Source organism: Calonectris borealis, chromosome 28 (assembly GCF_964195595.1).
Source record: "Calonectris borealis chromosome 28, bCalBor7.hap1.2, whole genome shotgun sequence".
Taxonomy (NCBI): Eukaryota; Metazoa; Chordata; class Aves; order Procellariiformes; family Procellariidae; genus Calonectris; species Calonectris borealis.
The window spans coordinates 5,073,776-5,097,776 of NC_134339.1; the positions used below are offsets into that span (position 1 = coordinate 5,073,776).

At 44.4% G+C, this 24,001-nt stretch overlaps 2 protein-coding genes across 9 annotated transcripts in view; one reads left to right on the forward strand and one right to left on the reverse strand.

The window, feature by feature from the left end:
• COMP (cartilage oligomeric matrix protein) overlaps positions 1 to 4,342 on the forward strand; it is a 37,645-nt gene extending 33,303 nt beyond the window's left edge. For all 3 annotated transcript variants that reach the window (XM_075175606.1, XM_075175605.1, XM_075175607.1), the window contains 9 exons: positions 423 to 541; positions 980 to 1,032; positions 1,468 to 1,661; positions 2,058 to 2,236; positions 2,458 to 2,506; positions 2,749 to 2,945; positions 3,089 to 3,261; positions 3,433 to 3,572; positions 3,750 to 4,342. In XM_075175606.1, coding sequence (XP_075031707.1) covers positions 423 to 541; positions 980 to 1,032; positions 1,468 to 1,661; positions 2,058 to 2,236; positions 2,458 to 2,506; positions 2,749 to 2,945; positions 3,089 to 3,261; positions 3,433 to 3,572; positions 3,750 to 3,796 — 1,151 coding nt within the window. In that variant the 3' untranslated portion in view covers positions 3,797 to 4,342. The remainder of the gene's footprint in view (positions 1 to 422; positions 542 to 979; positions 1,033 to 1,467; positions 1,662 to 2,057; positions 2,237 to 2,457; positions 2,507 to 2,748; positions 2,946 to 3,088; positions 3,262 to 3,432; positions 3,573 to 3,749) is intronic.
• A 1,915-nt stretch (positions 4,343 to 6,257) lies between these two features.
• Positions 6,258 to 24,001, reverse strand: part of CRTC1 (CREB regulated transcription coactivator 1) — a 52,715-nt gene continuing 34,971 nt past the window's right edge. For 2 of the 6 annotated variants that reach the window (XM_075175613.1, XM_075175611.1), the window contains 4 exons: positions 23,615 to 23,716; positions 18,315 to 18,401; positions 17,310 to 17,490; positions 6,258 to 16,520 (listed from right to left, as the gene is read on the reverse strand). In XM_075175613.1, the coding sequence (XP_075031714.1) occupies positions 16,309 to 16,520; positions 17,310 to 17,490; positions 18,315 to 18,401; positions 23,615 to 23,716 (582 nt within the window). In that variant the 3' untranslated portion in view covers positions 6,258 to 16,308. The remainder of the gene's footprint in view (positions 16,521 to 17,309; positions 17,491 to 18,314; positions 18,402 to 23,614; positions 23,717 to 24,001) is intronic. The other 4 variants (XM_075175616.1, XM_075175615.1, XR_012677572.1 and 1 more) reach the window with 3 other exon arrangements.

Sequence of the window (24,001 nt, forward strand, 5' to 3'; positions counted from 1 at the left end):
ACTTTAGAGGAAAAAGACTCTGTCATGGTTTAGGGAACCGCAGACAGCTTCATCTTCATCCTCTTGGCCACTCACTCGTGCACGATATGATGCTAGTTTGGAGCCACGTTCTTCAGTTCTTTAGCTTTCTCTAAGGAATGCAGTTAAGGACATTTCCTCTCAGGTTCATGTGCAATAGCATGCTCAGCCATCCATCGTGATGCAGTCTGGAGTATGTTTTAAGATCAGTTGCTGCAGATCTCTTCCATGCTCCATGGCTGCTAGGATGTAACTTAAAAGCGTTTAAAATGTACACAAAAATTGAAACTGTTGCTTTATTGCATGAATTCAACTGTCCTAGATTTTTGCCATCCAAAAAAGATTTGCTGCATAGACCTTAATAGCCCTGTCGCCCTGATGGGTCCACTTTGCCTGTTTTACAGGAATCAAAAACCCAATGGACAACTGTAGAAGAGTTCCTAACCCTGATCAAAAAGATGGCGATGGTGATGGAGTAGGAGATGTGTGTGACAGCTGCCCAACAGTCAGTAACCCAGACCAGGTAAGTAAGCACTCCCAATTTTGCAGTCTTATGGGGTCATTTCTCTCACTCAAGACAGTGCTCATGTTAACTGCCTGTAACTTGGTAACTCACCAAGATTGCCCCTTGCAAATTTTAGCTGCCATCCTGCAGTACAAAAGTACAGCCCCTCGAGATCAAACGTCCTGGGGTGTAGAAGAGTAGATCAGAGAGGAAGTGTTGCACTCTGGACTTCTCTCTTCCTACCCTGCTCATCTGTGTTTAGAAATAGTGCTGCTTGAATTCATCAGGGCAACTTGTAAATTCTGAAGAAGGAACTCTCCCACTGTTGTCAGCTCTGTTTTCAATCAGAATGATCATGGCACTGAGGCTAACAAACACCTCTCTTTATTCTCTTTATTGCCTAATCCTCCTCTTGATCTATGGAAAGTTTAAATTATTATTGCTTTCTTTTACTAGAAAGATACTGATCATGATCTAGTGGGAGATGTCTGTGACACCAACCAGGACAGGTGAGAGCTTGCTGCAAAAATTATACTTAGGTTGCATGAAATCTTGGGGATGGAGGGGGAAAAGGCATGCACTGGCAACTCTGACAACCTGGCTTGGCCTTATGCGATAAAAAGACAGAGGTTAAGGGAGGTGGAATTTTATTCAGACCTCAAAAAAAACTCGTTAGTGGAAGTATGGCTCAAAGGCTAGCGGATGTAAGCTTGCTGACAGCAGGCTTACTTGTCATTAGCTATCACTCACAGATTTGTTCATACACTACAGCTGGAATATTTCTGATCTATGGTTGGTGTAACTAATAGCTTAAGACTTTACAAGGCTAAAATCACCAACTTCTGCTGTTCTTGTTGAGGATCCCAGCTCCCAGAAAGGTGTTACATGCTTGTTTTAAAAGCACATGTCAGCGGATAATCTTTACCTGTAATTTTCTCCACCAGTGATGGGGATGGCCACCAAGATACACGGGATAACTGCCCATCAGTGCCCAACAGCTCCCAGGTGGACACAGACAATGATGGGCTGGGAGATGAATGTGATGATGACGATGACGATGATGGGATTCCAGATGAGAAACCTCCAGGCCCCGACAACTGTCGGCTTGTCCCTAACCCTGGCCAAGAAGACTCAGACGGTAAGGGAAATGGATGCACGTTAGCCTTGCATGGGGGTCTTCCGTTCCTGGTGGCCAATGCGTATCAGTTTGACCTCTAGAGATAGACAGTACTGACTTGAGACAGTCCTACATCATTTTCAGATCTCAACCCTGACATCGGGATCGTATTTGGGAAAAGTGCTCTGCCAGAAGTGTCTACAATTGAGGCATTTCTTCTGTTCGCAGCATCTCTGCAAGCAAGAGAAGCCTCAGGGTTTCCTTGCAGCTGACTTAAAGTGCTCTGAACACCTCTTAACCTTGCATAGACATGGCTACCTTTAACTGTGCTAGCCAAAAGCTGAGTAAACCTCAGGCGCAAGGGGCAGGAGAAGTTAATGAAAGCTTGTTACTCCTTTTCTTCTATCGTGCTCTCAGGTGATGGCGTGGGAAACCTTTGTGAAGATGACTTTGACAGAGACATGGTGATTGACAGAATTGATGTGTGCCCCGAGAACGCAGAAGTGACACTAACAGACTTCAGGGCTTTCCAGACGGTTGTATTGGACCCTGAGGGTGATGCACAGATTGACCCCAACTGGATTGTCCTCAACCAGGTAGGGGAGTGCTCCAGAACGGGCTAGTGAGTCAGGTGGGAACAAGCCTGTACCCAACTGGATGCAGTTTTCATTAAAAGACTCTGCAGGCTTAATGGTACTGTTCAACAATGTCCTAATCCTAGAGTCTCACCCTTGGTGTACCTCTCCCCGATCACTTAACAACAGTGAAGTTAGTATGTTTGGAACTATACTAATGAGTCAACATTCATCTCTCTCAGGGCATGGAAATTGTCCAGACCATGAACAGCGATCCTGGCCTGGCTGTAGGTGAGACACTTATTTTTGTCCTATTGGAAAATTATCGCTCATTAGCTGTGTACTTAGTGCAGCTTTTACAAATACTTCAGACACTACTTAATGATTCCATCCACCTCCTGGGAAAATATTTTCTGTAGTAGGCAGAGTCTTCAGATTTGGCTTAGCAAAATCCACCTCCTGCATCTGCATCCGGGAAGAAATGGATCTGCATTTTGTAGAACACAGAGTATTTGTTTTCCTACCAATTACAGGTTACACGGCATTCAATGGAGTGGACTTTGAGGGCACATTCCATGTCAACACTGCCACAGATGATGATTATGCTGGCTTCATATTTGGCTACCAGGACAGTTCCAGCTTTTATGTGGTCATGTGGAAGCAGATGGAACAGACATACTGGCAGGCAAACCCCTTCCGAGCAGTAGCAGAACCTGGAATTCAACTGAAGGTAAAGCTGCCATTGAAAAAGAATTCAGTAGCAGATTTTTGCCTTTTTTGTAACTGTGCTGCTTGGGCACATACAGTGGGGCAAGCAGCTACGGTCAATCAATCCGTTATCCGCACATTTTACCAGTCTCGTCTCTGTCTTAGGCAGTGAAGTCTAAAACAGGCCCAGGTGAGTATCTGCGCAACTCTCTCTGGCACACGGGAGACACCACAGACCAGGTCAAACTGCTGTGGAAAGACCCTCGCAATTCTGGCTGGAAGGACAAGACATCTTACCGCTGGTTCCTGCAACATCGGCCTCAAGTGGGATACATCAGGTAGTGGTTTACAATTGCCTTCGCATCGCTGAGTGAAAGGTTAACACCCAGAACAAGCACCTCTAGTGCAGTCTGCGGTAAAGAGCAGGGAGAGTGTCTGACTGAGGAACAATTTCTACACGGCTCTATCAGTCTCACGTTCGTGTCCTACACGTGCTTATTCTCTTCTAGAGCTCGCTTCTATGAAGGCCCTGAAGTAGTAGCAGACACTGGAGTTGTCCTTGATACAACTATGCGAGGAGGACGTCTGGGAGTCTTCTGCTTCTCCCAAGAGAACATTATTTGGTCAAACCTGCGTTATCGCTGCAATGGTGAGTTAGTTCTGAAGTCAAATACAGAGATTTTTGCCATTTTGCTTTCAAGATGTTAATTTGCTCTTGGCTAGCCTACACATACAACTGTAATGGGATGTCATGCAGCAGCGTATTCTATTTTTCACTTCTGGTTCTACTTCTAATCTATATTTGCTTTAATCTCATCCTCCTCAGACACCATTCCAGAAGACTATGAAACATTCAGAGTTCAGCAAGACTAACCTCTGATTTAAACGTCCGTCCAGCAAAACTTGCTTTAAAAAACGTGCTCAGCTGCCCCACTATTGCCTCTGGTATACTGTATAAAGAACTGTAAGTAACGTACCACTGCACTCTGCACAGCGCCAAGTGTCAATGCATTATCTGGCATCTTTTCTACAACAGCAACTTTCTTTCAACGCTACGAAAACCTATTGGAACGGCAGAGGTGTAGACAGCAAGTGTGAACAGAAGCCTGTGCTGCTGTAAACAGTAGTTCTCTACGCTACATGGAAAAAGATGTGCTGAGAAGCTACCTGCAGTAGCTGGAATTGTTTGAGTAAGTTTAGCATGGATGATTCCCAGGAATCTTTTCCCTACTCAAAGGCTCTCAAGTGTGAATGTTGTTCTCCTTTTCAAGACCTACTGCAAAGCAAACCCAGCGCTAGTCTGAAAAGGACACAGAGAGCAGCCTATGTACAAGTTGCTCACAAAACATTAAAAAAAGCACTTTAAGGAGAGTATCTTTGTTCTGGAATGTTGGATAATAAATAATAGACTTCTCCTTGGTCACATGCATGTTGCTTTTTCCTCTTCCAATACGGATGTGTAACAGAAACCCTCAAAAGCTGAAAGCAATAGTACTGTTAGAGAGCCCTCAGCTGAACTAATAATTATTTTGCTAGCAGTACAAATGTACAGGGCCACTTTTTCTTTCAAGAACCTCCCTCTAGTTAGACTGTCCTACCTGGTTCTTGTAAGTGGCAGTTAGTTTTCAAATGGTAAGTGAAAGCTTTATGCTTCGTTTGTCTTATGACGCCATGCCAGGACTCCCACAAATGGACAGCTGAGGAACTGGGAAAACTGAAGCCGTTAGTATCACGGGTGCTCACTTGAGCTGGGAACAGCAGACAAGGAGTTTCTATAGTTGGTAACCTGGGAAGTCTTAAATGCTGCACTACTGTAATCCCCAGTCTTCCAGGTAAACAATAACCCAGCAGCATTCCAGTCTGCCTAAAGAGACAATAAAAGCCAATTTTGCAAGATGCTTCAGGTAAGCAGTTCATGTTAATTATACTGAAACTTGCTGATGGTTTCAGGACACTTGCTCATGGTTTCATCAGAAAGGAACACTTAACAGTGCAGTTTTGCAAGCTAGTTAGAAGTCCCACTCTAGACTGAGGCTGTATGATAAATACCGTACACTGGATGTGCTGCTTCTGTTAAACGTTACCAAACAAGCAAGGTGTGAACACAACTTTTCCTCTCCTCTTGGAAAGCTGATGGCAAAAGCTGCACTTTACCAAGCGCGGGTCTCCACAGCTATGCGCATTTGAATTTCACATTCCGGAGGCAACAGCATAAGCAGAGATCTGCCAAAAGAACACCGGTTTTGCTAACTGTCTTGTTTAGAGACGGTTTGCTTGCTGATCACAGCACTTTGAGAACATCTCCCTTCGCCATTCTACGAGTGTCATGAAAACGGCCACTAAGTTTTCTTTCCCCAACAGGAAAAAATGCAGATGAGGCAGTCCAGAGTACCATATCCCCTATACAAAATGGTTTCAAGTACTGAAGGGATGTTATATAGCTTCCAAGAAACCGATTCCAAAGTGGATATGGCCAGAGAGGGTGTGTTTCCAAGCTGAGAGCAGAGAGGAACCACCTTCTGCTTGGTCACTGCAAAGTCAGGTGCACTCACTCAGCCTTGCTGTGGCTCGACTTAGTTACGCTTCACACAAAATAACCAGAACGCAGCCTTCTCCCCAGCACACCTCAGTCGGAACACTGATTGAGATGAACCTTTCCCACAGACAAGCATAAAACACTATCAGAAAAAGATGAATTCCATTCAAAAGAGCTATGACATAGCTGCCCAAGCGGAGGGAGGTGATCACTCTGTCCCAGCTGCCTTAGTAACAAAACGTTTTTCATCACTGGCTCTACTTACCTCAATGACCAACCTAACACAGGATTTACTGTGGTGAAAGCTACACCCAGTTGTTGAAGCACGCACGTACGACAATCTAATTAGGCAAGTCTGAACATCTACACGCTCATTTTCCCTTTCCAAAATCCGGCAACTCGAACAGACAGACAGACTCTCCTTACCCCAGGAAGCTCTAAAATTACGCAGCAGTCCAGAAACGTGACCGAGGCTCTGACTTGAGACTAGCAGAGACAGTCAGCACACCGTCAGCACGACTGCAGAACGCAGGGACTGCTGCTGGAGACGGTTTCCGTTTTAGACTTATCACAATGCTTTGCATCTTTTAGATCCGTCTGCAGTTTCCTCTCGGAAGAGTAATACAGAGGTCAGTTTACGTAGCTGTAAGAAGCCACCTAACCAAAATAATCTGATTTTGCTGTTTCTTTATAAACACGAGCACTGAAAACACCGATGTTTCAACACTGAAAACCTTCAGTCAAAAAGCAAACAGACAACAAACGAAACTAAGAAAAAGCTAAGCAGCCAGAGACAAAAACATTTGAACTTTTATTACATTTCATTTACAAATAATGCAAAGATACAAAGACAAAAGCCTTCACACAAAAAAGAAAAGATTGAAAAGAATGTACATTTAGTTGAGCTGCTTTTTCACATCATTTCTCAGATTGCAAACACTTAAAGCCAACTTCAGTTTTCCACTTTACCTATAGAAAAACACAATAAATAAAACTTTTATGTCGCAGGGACAACTTTTCCAGAGTTCCTGTGCCACCAACGCTGTAGCTGAATATAGGATTGCATATATCAGTGAGATAATCCACAAATTATTTTAATAGAAAAAGTTTAGCTTGTAAAGAACAGTATATTATACTGTCTCTAAAAATGCATAAATCTGACATTTTTCCCCAAGCTCAATGAACTACATAAAGTTGTTTTTAGCTGCCAGTCTGTGAGAGAAGCTGCCAAAAGCAGCTGTATTTAATTTTATTAAAATCAAACTTTCCCTTCATGAGTACTAATACATTTAACTTCCATTTCTTCTACAAGGAATCCTTCCACAGATGGGGGCTCCGTTAAGGTAAGAAGAAAAAGTATCTAAAGGTTCTAATTCCTCCCCAAAATAAAACCTCAATATCTACTGTCTTATTAGCTAATAGCTGACTGAAATACAATACTTTAGTCACTACGCTGTATAATGCTGACCAGGGGTCGGTGGAGGTGTATACAGTATATTTATACACACAGTTATCTTCTGACTGTGTCGATGCTCATGCCATGACTATTCAGGATCCAGTAAGTAAAGTAAGTTTTGTTTAAGCAAGCCCTATACCCCCCCGACATTTTGCCCCATGAATATTATCATATAACTTTTATATTCATCATCTACTCTGCAAGGACAGAAGCTTTACCTATTTATCTTCTCTATAGTTAATGTCTTCGAAATTCCAAAATTGAGCCAAGCTTCATCTTTTCCTTTCAAACGGAGGCTTGTGACATGATACAGCAGCATTTGAGAACTGCTTGCTTCTCTGTCTTGACAAATAGCCAGAGCAGATTTTGTTGAATTAAAAAATTGCCCTTTGTATGGCATAATTCAACTCAATTTCTATAAGCAAGTTTAAGCCTGTAAAATTTCTGAAGGAAATACTGACAACTCCACTACTCCAGTTGCAGAAACCAGTTCTTAAATTAGATTTATAAACGGAGACCTTTCATCCCTTTATTTCTAAACCACGGTATAAAAAGCTGAATTGAATAATCCGTAGGACACGTACAAATGAACTTTACATTTCACTGTGCAGACACAGGCTCCGAGCACAGATGCCTCCCGAGAGCCAACGGCACGTACAGCGCTTTTCCAGTACATCACTTTGTACTTTGCTCTTTAAACGATCCCAGCTCCCGCTGCCTCCGCATCCAAAACCCGCCCTACTTGCACAGATTTAGTGGCGATTCATCACAGAGAGAAACCTCTTACCACCAGCCGAAGCCTCCCTGCACCGCTGCTCAGTTATGACAACTTAAGCTTATTGAGGGAAGAACTTCCATTGCACACTGAAGGAAAGAACCAAAGGGTGGATGAATCTGCACAGGTCCCAGACTAATCTTTAAAGACTTAGCAAAATTTCCATCTGGTCGAGAGTAACATTCCCGGGGCAGAATACACATTTCCCCGTGACTCTACGTTTTCCTAGTTAAAAGTCTCAACCGCAATTAAAAAAACTCTCAGCTTACTTGCAGAACGGGGCGCCCTTCGATAGATTTTAAAGCTTTATCTGCATGAGGCTGTGACTATATTCCACACAGAAAATTTGAATGAATCAGAGCTTATAGCCCGGCAAATCTATCCCCGATGTACGCGCTGTCCCGCAGCGGTTCCGCTAGAGAGCGGCTCGGAGCCCAGCGGCCTCAGCGCAACGCCACACAGATCAATCCCCTCCCCTCGCGCGCAAGGCATCGTCTCCCAGAGGAAGCGATAAACACGGGCTTTGGAGACATTTAAAATCAGCGAGCAGCTCTGCTCCTGCAAAAACCCAGGTGCCGGGGCCTCGGCACGTGAACGGCGCACGACGGGACTCGGCTCAGGACAAGCCGCCTCAGGAGCCTCTACGGCCTCCGACTCCGAGCCTCGAGTTTCTCCAGCAGAAGCACCAACTATTCTGGCTTCGTCTCATTTTCAGAGACGCTTTCGAGAGCCGAGTGACACCTCCTTTGTTCATTAAGTGTGTTAACATAAGGCTCAAATACAGCTTCCCTTTGAAGAACACAAATTTCACGACAAGAGCAGGGAGGGAGATTTTGTGACCGGTTCTGCCGTCTCTCGATTCACATGCTGAGAGCATCTGTCGCAATCTCAGTTCTTTTTGTCCCAATTTATTTATTGAAGGATTCTCTAACGTTGAAGTAGACCGGGAGAGGAAATCTGGGTAAGACGGGAGTTGTTTAGCTGTGTGTTGTCCCCCCCAGCCTCTTAGCGTTTTGAAAACATTGAGCGGAAGAGTCGAACACCAGAAGACAGCAACTGTCGTCTGCCAGCGTGTTCAACACCCACAGCGCCTAACACAGCAAGGCCCACGTCATCTGACTCATCCGCCACACAACACGAAGAAAAATACTGTAAAACAGAAACTTGATCCAACATAGATTAAAAAAACAACATCTTTAAGACCGACAAAAGCCGTGCTAACACCAAGACGCCTGTTCACGCGAAGCCAGGGCACGTCTGTCCGAGTTCCCTGCGTTAACGCAGATGAAGTTCCCTCCCCGGGAGGTTTCTGCCACACCGTTAGCAGCGAACTAGTCCAAAGGTAGCTCAGGTCTTCTACTGCAATTAAAGCAAACCTCCAGCTCAGGTCTACACTAACACAGAAAGCCACCGTCATTACTGAAAACCGATTTATGGAAGAGGAGGAATCCTTACCCAGCCTGGAAAACGCCGTCCTTCCACACACGGATAGAACTGTTCATTTACAGTGCAGCTATCGGAAATAACTGAGCAGACCTACTGCTCAAATTATTATTTTTAGTTTTGAGCTCAATAAAAGGAGACTAGAACCAGTGACAAATTAAACGCCAAATGTCCACACCCCAAAACAAACCGCTTTAACGTGCCCGTCTGCAATGGCAGAGCCCAGTTTCCTAAAAAACAGAGATAAAGACAGCAAAACACTGCAATTTATCCCTAACGTCGTGCAGTCCCATACCTGGCTCCCGCAAATACTACGATTAGTTTTTCTGCTGATAGCTTTGTCACTCTTGCCTGAACACATCAACAGCCACCAAGGGGAAATACCGTCTGCAAATTTAAAATAAAAAAAAAAGTAGCAGTATCTGGAAGTCGGTGCAGGCTGAAGGCAGGCAAAATTAAGGAGTAAAATCGTCTAAACTGTCATCTCCGTTTCCATCCCATCACCACGCTGTGAGAAAACGTCTGAAGTACTGTCATTGTTTAGAGCGGTGTCTCGTGCGTGTGACGGCGCTGACAGAAATACCTACGGCAAGCACAGCGTTTCGGAAAACACAGAGATGCTGCAGTGACGGGTCCCCAGCAGCTGCTGCCGGCTCTGGAGTCAGCGATTCCCGAGGCGTTCGCTTTTGTTCCAAGGACTGAAGTTTTGCCAGTGCCGCAGCAGGACAGCGGAACGGCTTCAGGGTGCGGCTGCCTCTCCAGAGCTCACCCGTCCCCCCACGCCGAGGACACGATCTCCGCGCCCGCCAAGAGCCTGCGTGAAGTCTCGGCGCGCCGACAGTCGGCGGTTCTGACGTCCCCTGCCCTGCTGCCTGGCCGCGCCATCGGGGACAGGGACGAGCCATCGGATAAACTCAAAGCAAATCGGATAAACTCAAAGCAACCGGCTGCCGACAGCCGAACCGATACCATGATCTGCTACCGCGGCCTATCGTGACAGCAAATGGCTGGAGACGGGTCAAGGACCGATAGCATTTTGCCCTTTGTCTCGTAAAAAAAGATGTGTCTCTTGCCACATGGGTTTTCTGCCCGAAATTATGTCGCCTTAAGGCTAAACCAATTACTAAATTAAAACACAATCAACAAAACAGGACCTTCGTACGCACCAGAAAACACCAACGTTAGATCACTGTGATTCTCCAGCAAGCAGAAAACGTACATCAGAAAATTCAACACGTAGCATTTACTTTATTCTCCTGTAGCTACTTAACAGCAAAATTTAAAGTAAAAAGAACCAAGATAAAACAAAACAGATGCTCTTTAGGCATTTCCTTGCCTACTATTCAGTTACAAGACGACACATGCAACCTTAGAGAAGCAACAGGTCAAGCTGGTTACGAGGAGACAGCCGGGTCAGGACACAGGCAGGGAAAAGCAGCTCCCCAACCGCGATGGGGTGGCACCACCTCCTCCAGAACCCAGCCCGGGAGCACCCGCTCTCCACGGGCACGCCGCAACAAGGGACCCGCCGCCAGCGCAGCCCCGCGGTTCCACGCCTACGCCCACGCCGCCACGTGCAAGGCTGTTCCCAGACAAAATACACCGAGGCAGAACAGATTCGCTGCGTTCGACACCCGAGGGGGGGAGGATCTACACCTGCTCCAAACCCAGGACGCAGGCGGGAGCTCGAAGGCCAGGGACGCCCAGAGGCACCACAGCGGGGACGATCCCGCACCCACGGCCGCGGCGGCCGAGCTGCACCGTAACCTGGAACAAGGGTGCAGGCACCCGTTCTGGCTCTGTTCTCTTCGGTCTCGGCACCTGTGACCCTCAGAAATCCACAGCGCTCAGACAGACGCTTCGTATTTCGAAAGCGGAAAACCGGCGGCAGATAAAGAGCAGCGGCATCTTCTACAAAGCCTCCGCGCTGCCCGTTTCGGGCAACGTGGGGTCGCCCGAGAAGAGACTTCCACGGCTGGGCCAAGAGACGACCGTATCGAGTTTCTTTAAAAGGCGGATTCGAAAGGGTCAGGCAAGGCTCTTCGTACTCGCTACGCAATGACCGACGTCAGATTGTCACCTAAGACTCAAACCACTTTTCAGACGAGCACTCCTTGCTACTTGCAGTTAATATATTACACAGCTGCATTTTCGTTCTGTACAGATCCTCTACGCTACGAATTCGCTTCCCGTTATGCTTTCCACTACGTAGTTTTCCGCAGCTGCCCCCATGGCAGCCACGAGTCAATTTACTGAAGAAAACAGTAAACGTATTTTACCCCTTTAGGCCTTTATTTTGATAAAATTGGTCAAGCCCACATAAGGCAATGTACACCACAGTTAAAACCACCCCCCTCCCCCCCACAAAATAATAAAATAAATAACACAAATGAATATAGTACGTAATGTAGTGTTTTGTTTTGCAGTATAGAAATTCCACACAATGATTCTGTTTAAAAAGGTAAAAATGATTTATAATACACAGTTATAATGTCATCATGGTGCCCGCATAGAAAACTGACATGCAATCCATGCCTACACTGCGCAGTATAAATAATATGCAACTAAAAATACAAAGAACAGGAACACTACAAATTATTTTTTTGTTGGTTTTTTTTGTTTTTTAAAAAGAACAGACACACGTAACAAACGCTACCTGCGCTTTCACATTGCCATCACAGTGACGGGGGTTCCATTTTTCAGAGGAATAAACGCTTTTTTTTTCTCCTGAAAGCACAGCGTGCGTTGTAACCTACGGGATGACGCGGGGGCTTTCCTCTTCCTTCTTGTACAGAGGGGTTTCCAGGGTGAGTACCATGCTCGTTAAGGGACAGATCTCAAGCCTTAATTATTGTTTCTACAGAAATCCAAGCTTTTACGAACAAGCACAGTCAAGACCTTATTTTTGAGGGAAGTTTGAACGATCTGTAAGTTATCGGATGCTGCTTTTATGCAAGCTCAGAGGGCAGCTCTTTCTTTTCATCCATAAGCGTTCTCGTCGCATGGGTTCGCACCAGGGTTCTCAGGCACACTTGTTAAAAAAATTAATTCAATTTAAAATAAGGTAATAAAATGTACAAATAATTAACAATCTCTTAAATTAATTTGCAGCCTCTTTCCGGAAACCTTTTCCCCTCTTTAAAAAAAAAAAAAAAGGAACAAAAGAATCAGAGGTTCTCTGTACAGGAAAGGTGTTGCACAGTTAAAGATTGCTGGCAAAGTGATCACGGACATGCAGAAGCAGTAGTGAGCCGACAGGGTCGGTGCTGCCCGCGGTCCGTCACGCATGCAGCAGGGCGGGACCTGGACTCGGCCTGTGCAGATTCATTAGAAAGAGAATGCAGAACTATGTACAACGAACAGAGCCTCCCCCCGCCTGCGCCGCAGGGAACAGCAGAAGTTCTGGTTTGCTTTTGAAAATCACAGTATTTTATACACTGGAGGTTTATGCCTACTCTTTCCCCATTGTATTGGCAAATGCAACAGTCTAGCTTGGGAGCTTTCTTTTTTATATATATATATTTATATACATATAAAAACCCACATGTTGCAGGGAGGGGGCAGGGTTCACTCAGCAGGTATGTCTGGACAGTGACCCTTTGAGACACCAGACAGTTTCAACATCATTTAACTGAAAAAGTTATAAATAATACCACTTTTTTTCCTCTTTTTTTTTTTTTTTTTTTGCTAAGTGATCTTTTTTCTTCCCGCGGCTCTTTCTGCTCTCGTCCGCCCCTGGGCGGGAAGGGCCAGCCGCTCCCAACAGCGCTCACCCTCACACGCACGATTTAGAATGAAAACACCGCTACTACATTTTCCAATAAAATCAGATTACTTGTTCCGAAAACACTGGGGATCCGCTCCCTGTTTACATTTGACAACTTAACAGATTGCTTTTGCTTTAAAATCAGCCTTATGCATACGGACGTTACAAAACCATAAATTTTAAGGGGAGAGGGGGAGAAAAACCCCTCTCGAGGTGCAGCTCCTACGTGACGCTTCCGGGAAGCGAAATGCGAGAGCTGTCGAAATGACTGCTCCGGTTCTCAAAGGGTCGGTACTAACAGCGGCTTGTGCCTGCCCACCACCGGGCTCCCGAGATGAAGCGCATCTTGTCGTACACAGCCGTCACTGCTTCCCACGATGACTTCATCGTACTCCTTCCCGCTCCCAAAGCGCCCTTCGCCGTTTGCCCCGCACGAAAGGAACGAAACCTGGACTTCTCTCAACTAGATGGTCCCTAATTTTGACAGTTGCATCCAGACATGTTGTTTTTAAATTAAGGCCATTTTAAATGTCTACTTACAAGTCTAATAAACAAGATCTCTTATATACACATGTAGTTTAAAAAAAAATTAGAAGGTAGCATTTAGCAACAGCTCCCTGTAAAAGTCTCCAGTGAGGAATCTCATCTCCTACTTGGATGCTTCATTCTGAAGTGACTCTGGTTTTAAAAAAATAGATCACAAACAAGAATTTACATGCATGAGAGTCATTCGGACGAGAGCGCGACACAGACAGAAATCCCATCGAGGAACTACGTGAACTGCAAGAAGCGTATTCAACTCACACTGTACCTTTGGCCGTTTCAAAGCAAAGGACTCCGAGTCAACTGTGCCCAAATTACTCCTGTTCTTTTAGGGTATCCTCTGCTCGAAGCTACCTTTTTTTTTTCCTCCTTGAATTGAAAAAGCATTAGCAATCTGAAATAAGCAGACACGGGGAGTTAACACGTACTACTGGGCTTAAATCCTGACAAAAAACATTCTCAACAAAGATGCAGGATGACCTTCCAACTGCGTGGGAAGGAACAAAAAAGAGAGAGGTAAGCTAAGAGATCCAAAGAAAAAACATTTTTAGTGCAAATGGTCAACTAATGGCACAAACGTGAGCAAACACGCACCCAGGTTAGAGAGATCCAACAACGATTCTGCTCAGCAGTGTTTGCATGAATCTCAGGACGGCGTCCCACCGATTTCTGGAAGCACACAGAAACCTAGTATAACTCATTAAGAGCAGTCCAGCTCCTCTGCGGACCTTCGTTATCGCGTGCTGAAAACAGCCAGGAAAAATCTTGCTCGAGGGGAATGGGACGGGTAGAAGTGCTGAGGGGTGTTTTTTTGCTTGCAAGTCATGCCAGCTGAGAAAGAACGGACACGGTTTTAGACAAAAAGCACATCCAGCTGATGCAGACCGACTCGGAAGAGAGCAGGTGTGGAACTACCACGCCAGAGGGGGGGAATCGACAAAACACAACTCATCTTGAAACGAAAACTAAAATGGCTCTTTTATTGAGGCTGTATTTAACAAAAATGGATGTGGGCGTTCAACCCCTACTGCATGGCAGTGCTTTTCTCTAGCAGGTACTTGTTCATCTCACGTTCGGGCTGTTAGGCGCAACGTAATTTTTCATTTGTTAATGAGACTCAAGATAACGTTAATTCGTAACTTCTACTGAAGAGAAGGGTCACGTACTTATAGATTCCGTTACTGTGCAGATTATAGTGTCATGAAGACAACGCTTTAACAGTGCCCCTGGCAACTGCTATAAGCCCGTTGGGCTTTTGATAGATCTTTAAATGCGTTTTTCAAATTTGATAAGAGTCCCAAGTGCAGAGATCTGGGAATCATTTAAGTGAAACCACCAATTCAGAGTCCATGGGTGGTCTGGGGTTTTTTTAATCTGCCATTGATAAAGTGTCATTCACCAGCCCGCTCCACTGCAGCACAGAATATTAACAAGGACTAACAGAAATAGTCTATTATAAATTTAACAGAATCTCAACCTGTTCGAGGATACAGTACTATTCACTGTGGAGCAAGCTATTTTTTCCCCCGGGTGAAAGAAGGAATATCGAGGTTCCTGCCACCCTATTTTGACTACATAAAAGGAAAACATGTAGACTTGCCTTAGGCTTCCTCACTTCTGCTCAACATCTGTTTAAAATTCCAGTTAGTTAAAAATACCTATATATATAATATATATAATATATTTCTGGAATAAAACCACAAAAGAGATGTACTGTACAAGTATTATGTAGAGTGCTTCAATTGGCTGTATGTAGTTTAGCTACTTTCCTAATATCCAAATACTTAAATAAAAAACAAAAAGATCATAAATAATGGTAACAGAATAAGTAATGAATAAGAATAAAAAATAAAAAATAGTCATCATGATTCGAGCCAGGCATTGCTCTCGAAATGCCCTTCCTGTTGCCCAGGAATCTCTCACAAAGTAAAATTAGAAATATGCTCTGCAAGTTAGTCTCCTATATTCTTTTAGCTGCTTTAAAATGTTCTGATCCTTCCTCCGTGCTAATCAAGTAATGAATTATAGTACTTTTTTGTGTGCTCAGAAATGCTATATATATATATGTATACATATATTTATAAATATATATATTACATATATATTTTTTTAAAAAAAAGCTTTGAAAATAGTGTTTACAGTTGCCTTTTTTGACTAGCCGGCGACAAAAGGCCATCGGGCTGCCGGGCTGCTTTTCCGCTTTGCCAAGTACGCGCGTTTGCTCAGGGCATGCGAGGAGGCAGTGGGCGCGGGACGACAGGCAAGGAAACAAACCTGAAAACAAACATGGCATATCGATAAAGGAGGAAGCGTTTTACTCTACGAAGCAGCCGTCACAAAGCAGAGTCAAAACCGCCGCAGCCCCCCCAGCCCCTCCCAGAGGGTGGCAATGCAGAGATTTGCTTTCGGATGGGTGGGGGGAGAGGGGGGCGTAGTCGGCGCTTCCCCCTCCCCGTCGCAAACAGCAGCCAACAATTTGGTACGTTAGAAAGGATCTCTTTACCCTTGGCTCTGAACCTTCCTCGCCTGCCCAAAACCACCCCCTTTCTAGTGCAAAGGATAAATTGACAACTTAACGCTGGAGCTTTGGTGGGGGGAAGGGGGGGCTCTGGAGAGGAAAAGGCTGATGGAAACTCCTTACTCATTAATGGCAATGAGTGGATAAGGGGTGAAACACGGCGCGCCGGGGAGTAGGGGTCTGCAGCGCTGCAAGCTTAGAACGACAAGCTTTACTCATTGTACATGTTGTACAGGACAGAGCTACCGCTCTCAGCGGCTCCTGTTCCGACCGACTGACCCATCGGACCCTCTCGTTCGGCTGGGCTCCAGGAACAAGCGCCATTCCCACGCTCCTGGCGTCCACGCTTCACAGCCGGTCCATCCTGAACGTGTCCTCTGTGGCGGGGTCAGTGAGGACCATGTCTGGGTCGTTCAGCATGTGCAGTCCATCCAAGGTTAAAGGGTCAATTTTGAGTTCATCCAGAGGGAACTGGGAATCCGTATCAAAGCTGACGTCTCCCACTCCTGCCAAAGAGCTGGTCAGTTCTTTTGATAAGCTGGGAGGAGATTCTCCTGTCACTGCAGGGAAGAGGAAGGGAAGAGTGTCGGTAGGACTTAGCAAATACATATTCTCCAGGCAGATGAGTCATAAAACAGCTTGCAAAAATTCTGGAATAATTTACTGAACGGAGGCCGAAGTTCAGACGAGAAACATCTATCCTCATTTCCAGCTGGATGAATTACAGATTTGTCAGAGCATCTCAAAACCACCATAATGGCCTGACACAAAACAAAACTCCTATACGTACATCTGGGGGTCACAAAGTGCTGTCACTCTCGTCTCTTTTCTCCCCTGTAGGTGTAGGGGCAATAACCTTCATTTATGTGATTCTAACCAGCAAGAGTCCTTGGCTGAAACATGGATTGAACTACAGTTTTCTCAGTGGCCTGTGCAGAAATAGTTTCCAAACGTCCAACCGTGACCAGATTCGCTACCATATGTGACACTAAAAAAATCCTTTGTTGGCAAGCTCGAACAGAGCAGCAGAGGAAGAAGTTCGGCTTTCACCGCTTCCCCCTCGCTGTGACGGAGGATCCAGTGAGTTCAGAGGCAGGGAAAGTCTGTAAGCAACGAGTGCTGCCGCCGCAGCCCTACCTGTTTGCTGGGATTAAACGAGAGCCGTCAGGCTCCCCGGCACGCGGGGAATACGCCAGACCGGTAACACGAACATTTACACAAGGTGAAACAAAACCTTCAAAGGCAACGAGTCCCTGTTCCTTTCTTGGCTCCAAGAGCCTTTGCACCAAGAGGAGGAACACCGGCACCGGGATGGCTTTACCTGGCGGTTAGGCCTGTGATTTTCTTACCTGTAAGAATGATGTTGGGGATGTTTCCATGGCTGGAGTAGTTCAGCTGCTGCGAGTCCTGCAAGCTGCCGTGACTGCCGGTAAGTCCCATCATGGCTGCCTGGGAGTAGTTAAGGGTGGAACAGGGGCTGTACAGGCTGTTGGAACTAATGGCGTTTTCTATCATGTTAAACTGTTCAAGCTGAAGACCAAGGCACAAAGGAATTATTACTTCGAACCATCAGGAAATACAGCAAAACAACTTACAAAGCTCAAGTACGGGAAATAATGTTGAGAGAGACAGGCAAACAAATTCATCTTTAGGTTTCGTTGATCAAAATACGGTCTATTTTCACTTAACTTTCCAGAATAGTTTACTGCCAAATTCAGAGTGCAGGGGAATGAGGAGAGGGTGGATGCAAAAATAAAATCGTTGCTTTTGATATCGTAAGAACAAAAGAAAAGGTAGCTTTAAAACAAAGTAAAAAACCCCATAATTCATGCTACCAACTCAGGTATCTGCCCATCAAGCGTTGCCTCTCGGAAGCTATCTCATTTTTTCCTGCTACTAGAGCGTATTTGCAGTTGAGTGAATCAATGCACTGGTTGGCCAAACTAACGAAGGCACGGGTCTGCTTGCTAGGTTTTGGTACCATGCACGAGTTGTTTGCCAAATTCAGGAGTAAATATTGTTACCACCTACAAGTGAATCCTTCCCAAATGCAACTGCGGCCAGAGATGTGGGGTTTTGAAAATTTATTTTCGTTATTTCTAATCCAATAAACTTGGCAGAACACCTTTAAAAACACCTGCTACAATGGCTAAGAGGGAGGAAGGGGAAGGAAAAGTGGGGGAAAAAAAAAACAGAAGAAAAGAAATCTCTGAGTATTGCAAACTCAAAATAACAGAAGTAAAACTATATGGACAAAATGTGATCTCACGTAAAATAATCAGAAGTTGATCTATATTTATTTTAAGCTGAAAGTGGCCGAAATATAGCTGAAAATCCGAGATGAATTTGCTCACCTGGTGGGATAGGGCATTAGCCTGCCTAGCTGTCATCTGCTGATCATAATAGGAGTCACCAAATACACTCCCCAGAATGGAAGAATGCTGAAAACAAAACAGAGTCTTTATGGTGCAAAGATCTCACAAACAGACGTACCCACGGAGAGCGAGTGACTCGAGCCTTCCAACCGATTCTTCTCAAAGTTAGTTAGCAGTGCCCTTTATTATTAACGACCACTAACCATCAGCAATTTCATAAAACATTCAGTATTTCCCTCCAAGACACAAATCCTTCCATGTTACGCTGCCTTTCGGTAAGCACAAAAATACATTCAAGTAAACCAAACAAACTTCCTCACGGAGGACATACAACACATAAAATTTCGGATTTATGAAAACAGACAAGTGCGCTAGGTAACACGAGAAATAAAATCACTCTGCAACTTCAGCTTTTTTGTGAACCTTTTTTTTTTTGGGTGAAAGACAAACCCCACACAGAATTAAACTGCACGTTAAGACAAAATGCAATGCAAAGCTGATCACCAGCACGCAGGTAGTGACTAGCTCACTGTCTCTGCAACCTCGTACTCACGGAACAGCCCGCTTCACTGAGACAACAACATGCCAAAATAAAACCGACATTTTAAAGTCATTTCACTTTAGCTGCAGATCAGAAAAGTTAACAAGAAAGCCCAGTAAAGCATGTTATCAGCAGTTCGAAGGCAAGAATCTCGGGAGGAATTCCTCAGCCTTGCTAATTTTACTGTCCCTTCTAGCATGACAAGCGTTTATCAGCAATTCTCCATCATTTATCAATTATTCTAAAGGTGACCAAGAATTTGAGGTCAACGTTTTAATGCTATTCAGTACCGTCCCAACAAATTGCTAGATATAAAAAAATCACAGAGAGATCACTTCTTATTTAACACTGTCACAAATTCTGATACTCCAGCTGAAAAAAACCCACCTACTGACAAAGAGAGCATCTATAGAAGATGGTGTCTATAAAAGACAATTTGCATGGAGAGTTTGTATCAATCTTCAAAAAAAAATTCAATACCTTGCACAGCATTTTCCAGCTGTTTTATCTACACATTGAAAGAGAAAGGCTACAAATTTTCTCCTTAGAAACCTAATCAGCATATGAAATTAAGCAAAAGCCTAGGAAATACCAGAACGGAGTTACACCAGCCACCACAGCGAACACAGCCAAAGATTATGGTATTCAAAAAACACAGTATGATGTCCACAACAGTGAACATAAAAATTTCAGCAAACATCACATTTTAAATGTTCTCCCTCCTACATCAGTAGCATATCTCAGCGCAGCTTATTTGCAGGTTGCATGCAAGGAAAAGAATGGAAGCCTTGTACAAAAAAAAACCAAACTAAATTGCCCACAACCTCCATGAGAGGGGACTATCAGGAAAGAAGCAACAATATATTCTCTTTAAAGCAAGCAAAAACCTTCCCACCTTCAGCCAGAATCCTCGGCTATCACATTATATGGACGCTTTTGGATAAAAGTGGCATCAAGGGAGGAATTCACAGCCTGAGAATGAGACTCCGTGGGGGAAGGTGGCTGAAAGTTCAGCACATGCTGCGCGTGCTACGAAACTCCTTGGATCCTGTTTGATCCAAGAACTGCTCCGAGCATCACGAAGCACCTTCCCCCGGCTGCACGCGAGCCTGTGGGTATGGTTTGAACACACTTGGAGGAGAGAGAAATTTGCGGCAGAGCAGCGCTGCTGGGCAATGTCAGAACGCTGGGAACACAAACCTCACGGACCTCCACGGGGCGGCATTCAAAGTACGACACTGGCAGAGTCAGAAAAGGTAGGAGACAACTGCCTCCAAATCGCCGTCAGAGAAGGTCATAACAGTAACTTCTCAGTAAGAAATGGTTAACTAAATGAAGCCAGCTCAACCTCAGGACTGATTAAATGGAGCCTGAGCCAAGAATACGATGTTATGGACAAAAATAAGATTTTGGTTCACTTTCCTGGGCATTTATGATCTGTCACAGCAATGGCCACAGAACAAGAATGACATCTTTGCAGCTTAACACCCTACTTGATGCCCTCCTTAGAAGCAACTAAAAATGGAAAATGGTTGTAATTGGAACCGGTCTTCCAGTTTATCATCTGGTCCTCAAAACTACGGTGGCTGCTCTACCCCTCGCATGAGACAGGGCTACGAGGAAGTTATCAAACATCACAAGCAAGAGCTACATTACACCTGATAAGAGAAAAAGCAAAGCACTACCGAAATAAAAAAAAAACACCATACTTTTCTTTAAACCACTGATATCTTACTTGCTGCCAAGTCACACTTTGATCAACTACTCAAACTCCACATTATTTAACCTGCTGCATGTGTTACTTTCTTCTAAAAAAAATGGAGTCAGAACCTAGAGCTAAGTCAAGCAAACAGATCAGGACCAGCCAAGCTTAACTCTATCACGGGAAAATCATTCCCATCTTAAGCGGCAGGCATGGCTTCAGAACTGTGTGATGTTTTATAATAATTCCTAATAAAAAATTGTGCTTCAGGATGTCACATACTCGACATGAATCAAAGCCAGTTTGGACCGGCACTAGAAATATTATTGCAATTTGAGAGCTCCAAAGAGGCTAAAGGTATTTTTTCCCTTTAACTTCTGACATTTCATTTTTACAGGAGCTTTTCAGAAGTAGGGCAAAACCTAAAATCTTTGCATTCCACTAAGCATTGTTCCCATTCTAAAAAGTTTGGGCAACATGAAAAATAATAAACAGAAGACCAAAACCTATTTGTGCAAGTCTACGATAGTAACTCCTAACAAAACATACGAGCCTGTATTTATCCCTCAGCTCTGAAGTATACTGGTTATTACATCTGTAAGCACTGAAACTCCCAAAGGAAATCAACTGGAAATGTCATTACTTCAACACTTCAGAGTCTAGAATAATTTATCGACAACTCTGTGGAAAACATCTTGCTAACACCATCTCCTCCAGAAACACGAGATGAGGTCTGTTTTGTCAACAGTACATCTTCTTGGGTTAATGATGTGGTGACTGCAAGAAAAAAAAACCCAAACCACAAAACCCCTGGCTTAAATTATTAATCTAAAAATACATACCATATTATCCAGTATACAGCCATTCTACTAAAAAAAAGCAGATTTCTATCTAATTGGAACAGTATGCCAGGTGTTAGAGGAGAAAAGCGAAGTAGTAATAAACAAGCCATTGTCAATGAAAAGCCATGCAAACACAAAGCTGAGAACTACAAGCAGAGCTTTTCAATTCGTGTTTGAACAGGAAGACCTTCATATAACAAACACACATCTAAAACACAAGAGCAAATAGATTTGGCGATGTGGAAGGATGAAAAATAACTTCTGGTGAATGAACCGTATGTGATAAAAATCAAACCACAGATTTCTATTTTTAGAGCATGTCACTCATCATACTGATACGCTGCAGAACAATTTAACCTAAAATTAATCAGAGAAACAGGAGCAAGCGGAGAACGCCTACCCGGTCACACCTACTTTATTCCACTCTTGTCAGCCAGTGCCAGACTGTGGGGCATTTTCTGCGGTTGGAACCAATCTGCCTTTCCTCTTGGCAGGTTACTCTACAGTCTAACGGATCCTGCTATTTGGGAGCTGCCCCCATAGTCACAACCAACCCAAATTTTTCTTCTGAACTGTTTTTTCTTCCCCCATTGCTTCTCTCCACGCTTAATATTTGCAACCACCACCACAGATAGCTCGCTCGCCACTACTAGCTTTTGGTTCATTGATGGAGGCAGGAAAGCTGTCCCATTTTTAATTCAGCAAAAATAAAGAACTGTGTGGGTATTGTTAAGAGGCTCATACTAAGTTAAGTGGCATTAATAAACCCTCTTCCTTTCGCGCGTGAATTACGGTGTCCCACTTGAAAATAGCAAAACCTAAGCAAGAGTTTACAGGATAAAACTGGCCCAGCAGGAAAAACGATAGTCAGGTGTGTGCTCCACTGGGGAGTGCTCGCTGCACTCCAGTACTTTGGACTGACCAGAGGCAACGAGCCTGTGGACAAAACCAAGAAAGGGTTATTGAGAAGTCAAGGGGGAAAGAAAATCAACGCAAAAATCAAAATCGGATGCGCTGCCCAAATGAGAACGGGACCTGAGATTTGCAGCCAGACTGGCAACAGCTTTGCTCTACATGACAGCCTAGAGGAATAAGTTTGCTTGTTTTCTTTGAGCCACACACAGAACACAGCAGAACGGGCAGAAGCAGGCAGAAGAGAGAGAAGTTAAGAAGCAATTAAGCAAGGGTTAAGAAAATCCAGACAGTCCTGACACTCAGATCTACTACTGAGCTTACCAGTGACCTGTCCCTGGCTAATGGCAAGGAGAGACGGAGCTTCTGCTTTGGAACCATGAAGGGGTAGCAGTTATTTAGATAGGATCCTCCTTACAGCCTTAAACGTTAAATGATGAAACAGAAAATGTATTTTCAGACTCTGTTGTGATGCTCTGGAAGAATTTCCTGCACCTCGTCTCTACAGGGGGGATTTAGGAAAAGGGCAGCCATATGGAGCTGTTTTAGCAGCATCAGATTATTTCTGTACTGAAAATGCACTCACTCCCTTACATTAGGGCACCCCCAAAGACTGCCTTGTTTTTAACTGTCTTGCTGCTGGCAGATAAAAATTCCCCTTCACAGGATTACACGCACACCAAGCTATGACTTGCATAAAGGACATGTGGATGTATGAGTATATACATACACAAGAAGAAAAAACAGCTAGCATGCAAGAAAGTGTGTTTACTAACCCATTACTTGCAAGGCACAAGATACAACTGCTCATTTTAAGAGCATTTTCTCCAGTGTTTTCTCTCAAAGTGTATGTTCCCACCTAAGAAAAGGTCCTGATGTAAATACATTTGGCCACACAGGGATATTTAGTGCCACAGGAGTTATCCTGCTGCAGGAGGCACTTAAGTTTCCCTCTCTCTCTCCCCTGCCCTCCCAAACTTATCTGTCAGCTCCTACACGATGTCGCTAATTGAAAGGGGTCTACCTGGAGGTTCTGTCCGTGGCACACCCCAAAGAAATAACTGAGTTTTAACACCGTTCAAATAGTAGCTTTGATCAACAAAAAGGCAATTCACCAGCTATTGAAAAACTCTGGAACTGAATGAAACTGCGAACAAGATGAGACATCAGTAATGCATGAGGCACATACAATCACAGTGAGACAACTATGGGTCAGTAATGGAGAGACTCAACTAAAAACAAACACGAGAAGCAAGGCCTGTGGAAGCACAGAGTCCCTTACTTGAGGGGAGCTGCCAGGAGAGAAGCCTTGATTGGAGACAGGAGAGGTGGGAGACTGGTTGGCTGGGGACCCAGCATTACTGCGGTACTGCTGGAGTGAAGCCTACAGAACAACACAGAATTAAAGACCATGGGATTGATGGAAGGTTGGAAAATTATACACTTCTGGTGTACACAGTTCGAGGAAGCTGGGAGAAACCATCCTCTTCAGCAATTCTTGGCTATGCATGAAGACACGATTACTGTGAACAATGCCGCAAAAAGGAGAGCGTTAAGATATCAGCGTGGCATGGTCTTGTCTGACTGAACGGCTGAGAGCAGGGCAGTGCTGTTGTACAAGCAAAACTGTCAAAATATTTTCTCACTGTTCTCAGTTACGTTCAATTAA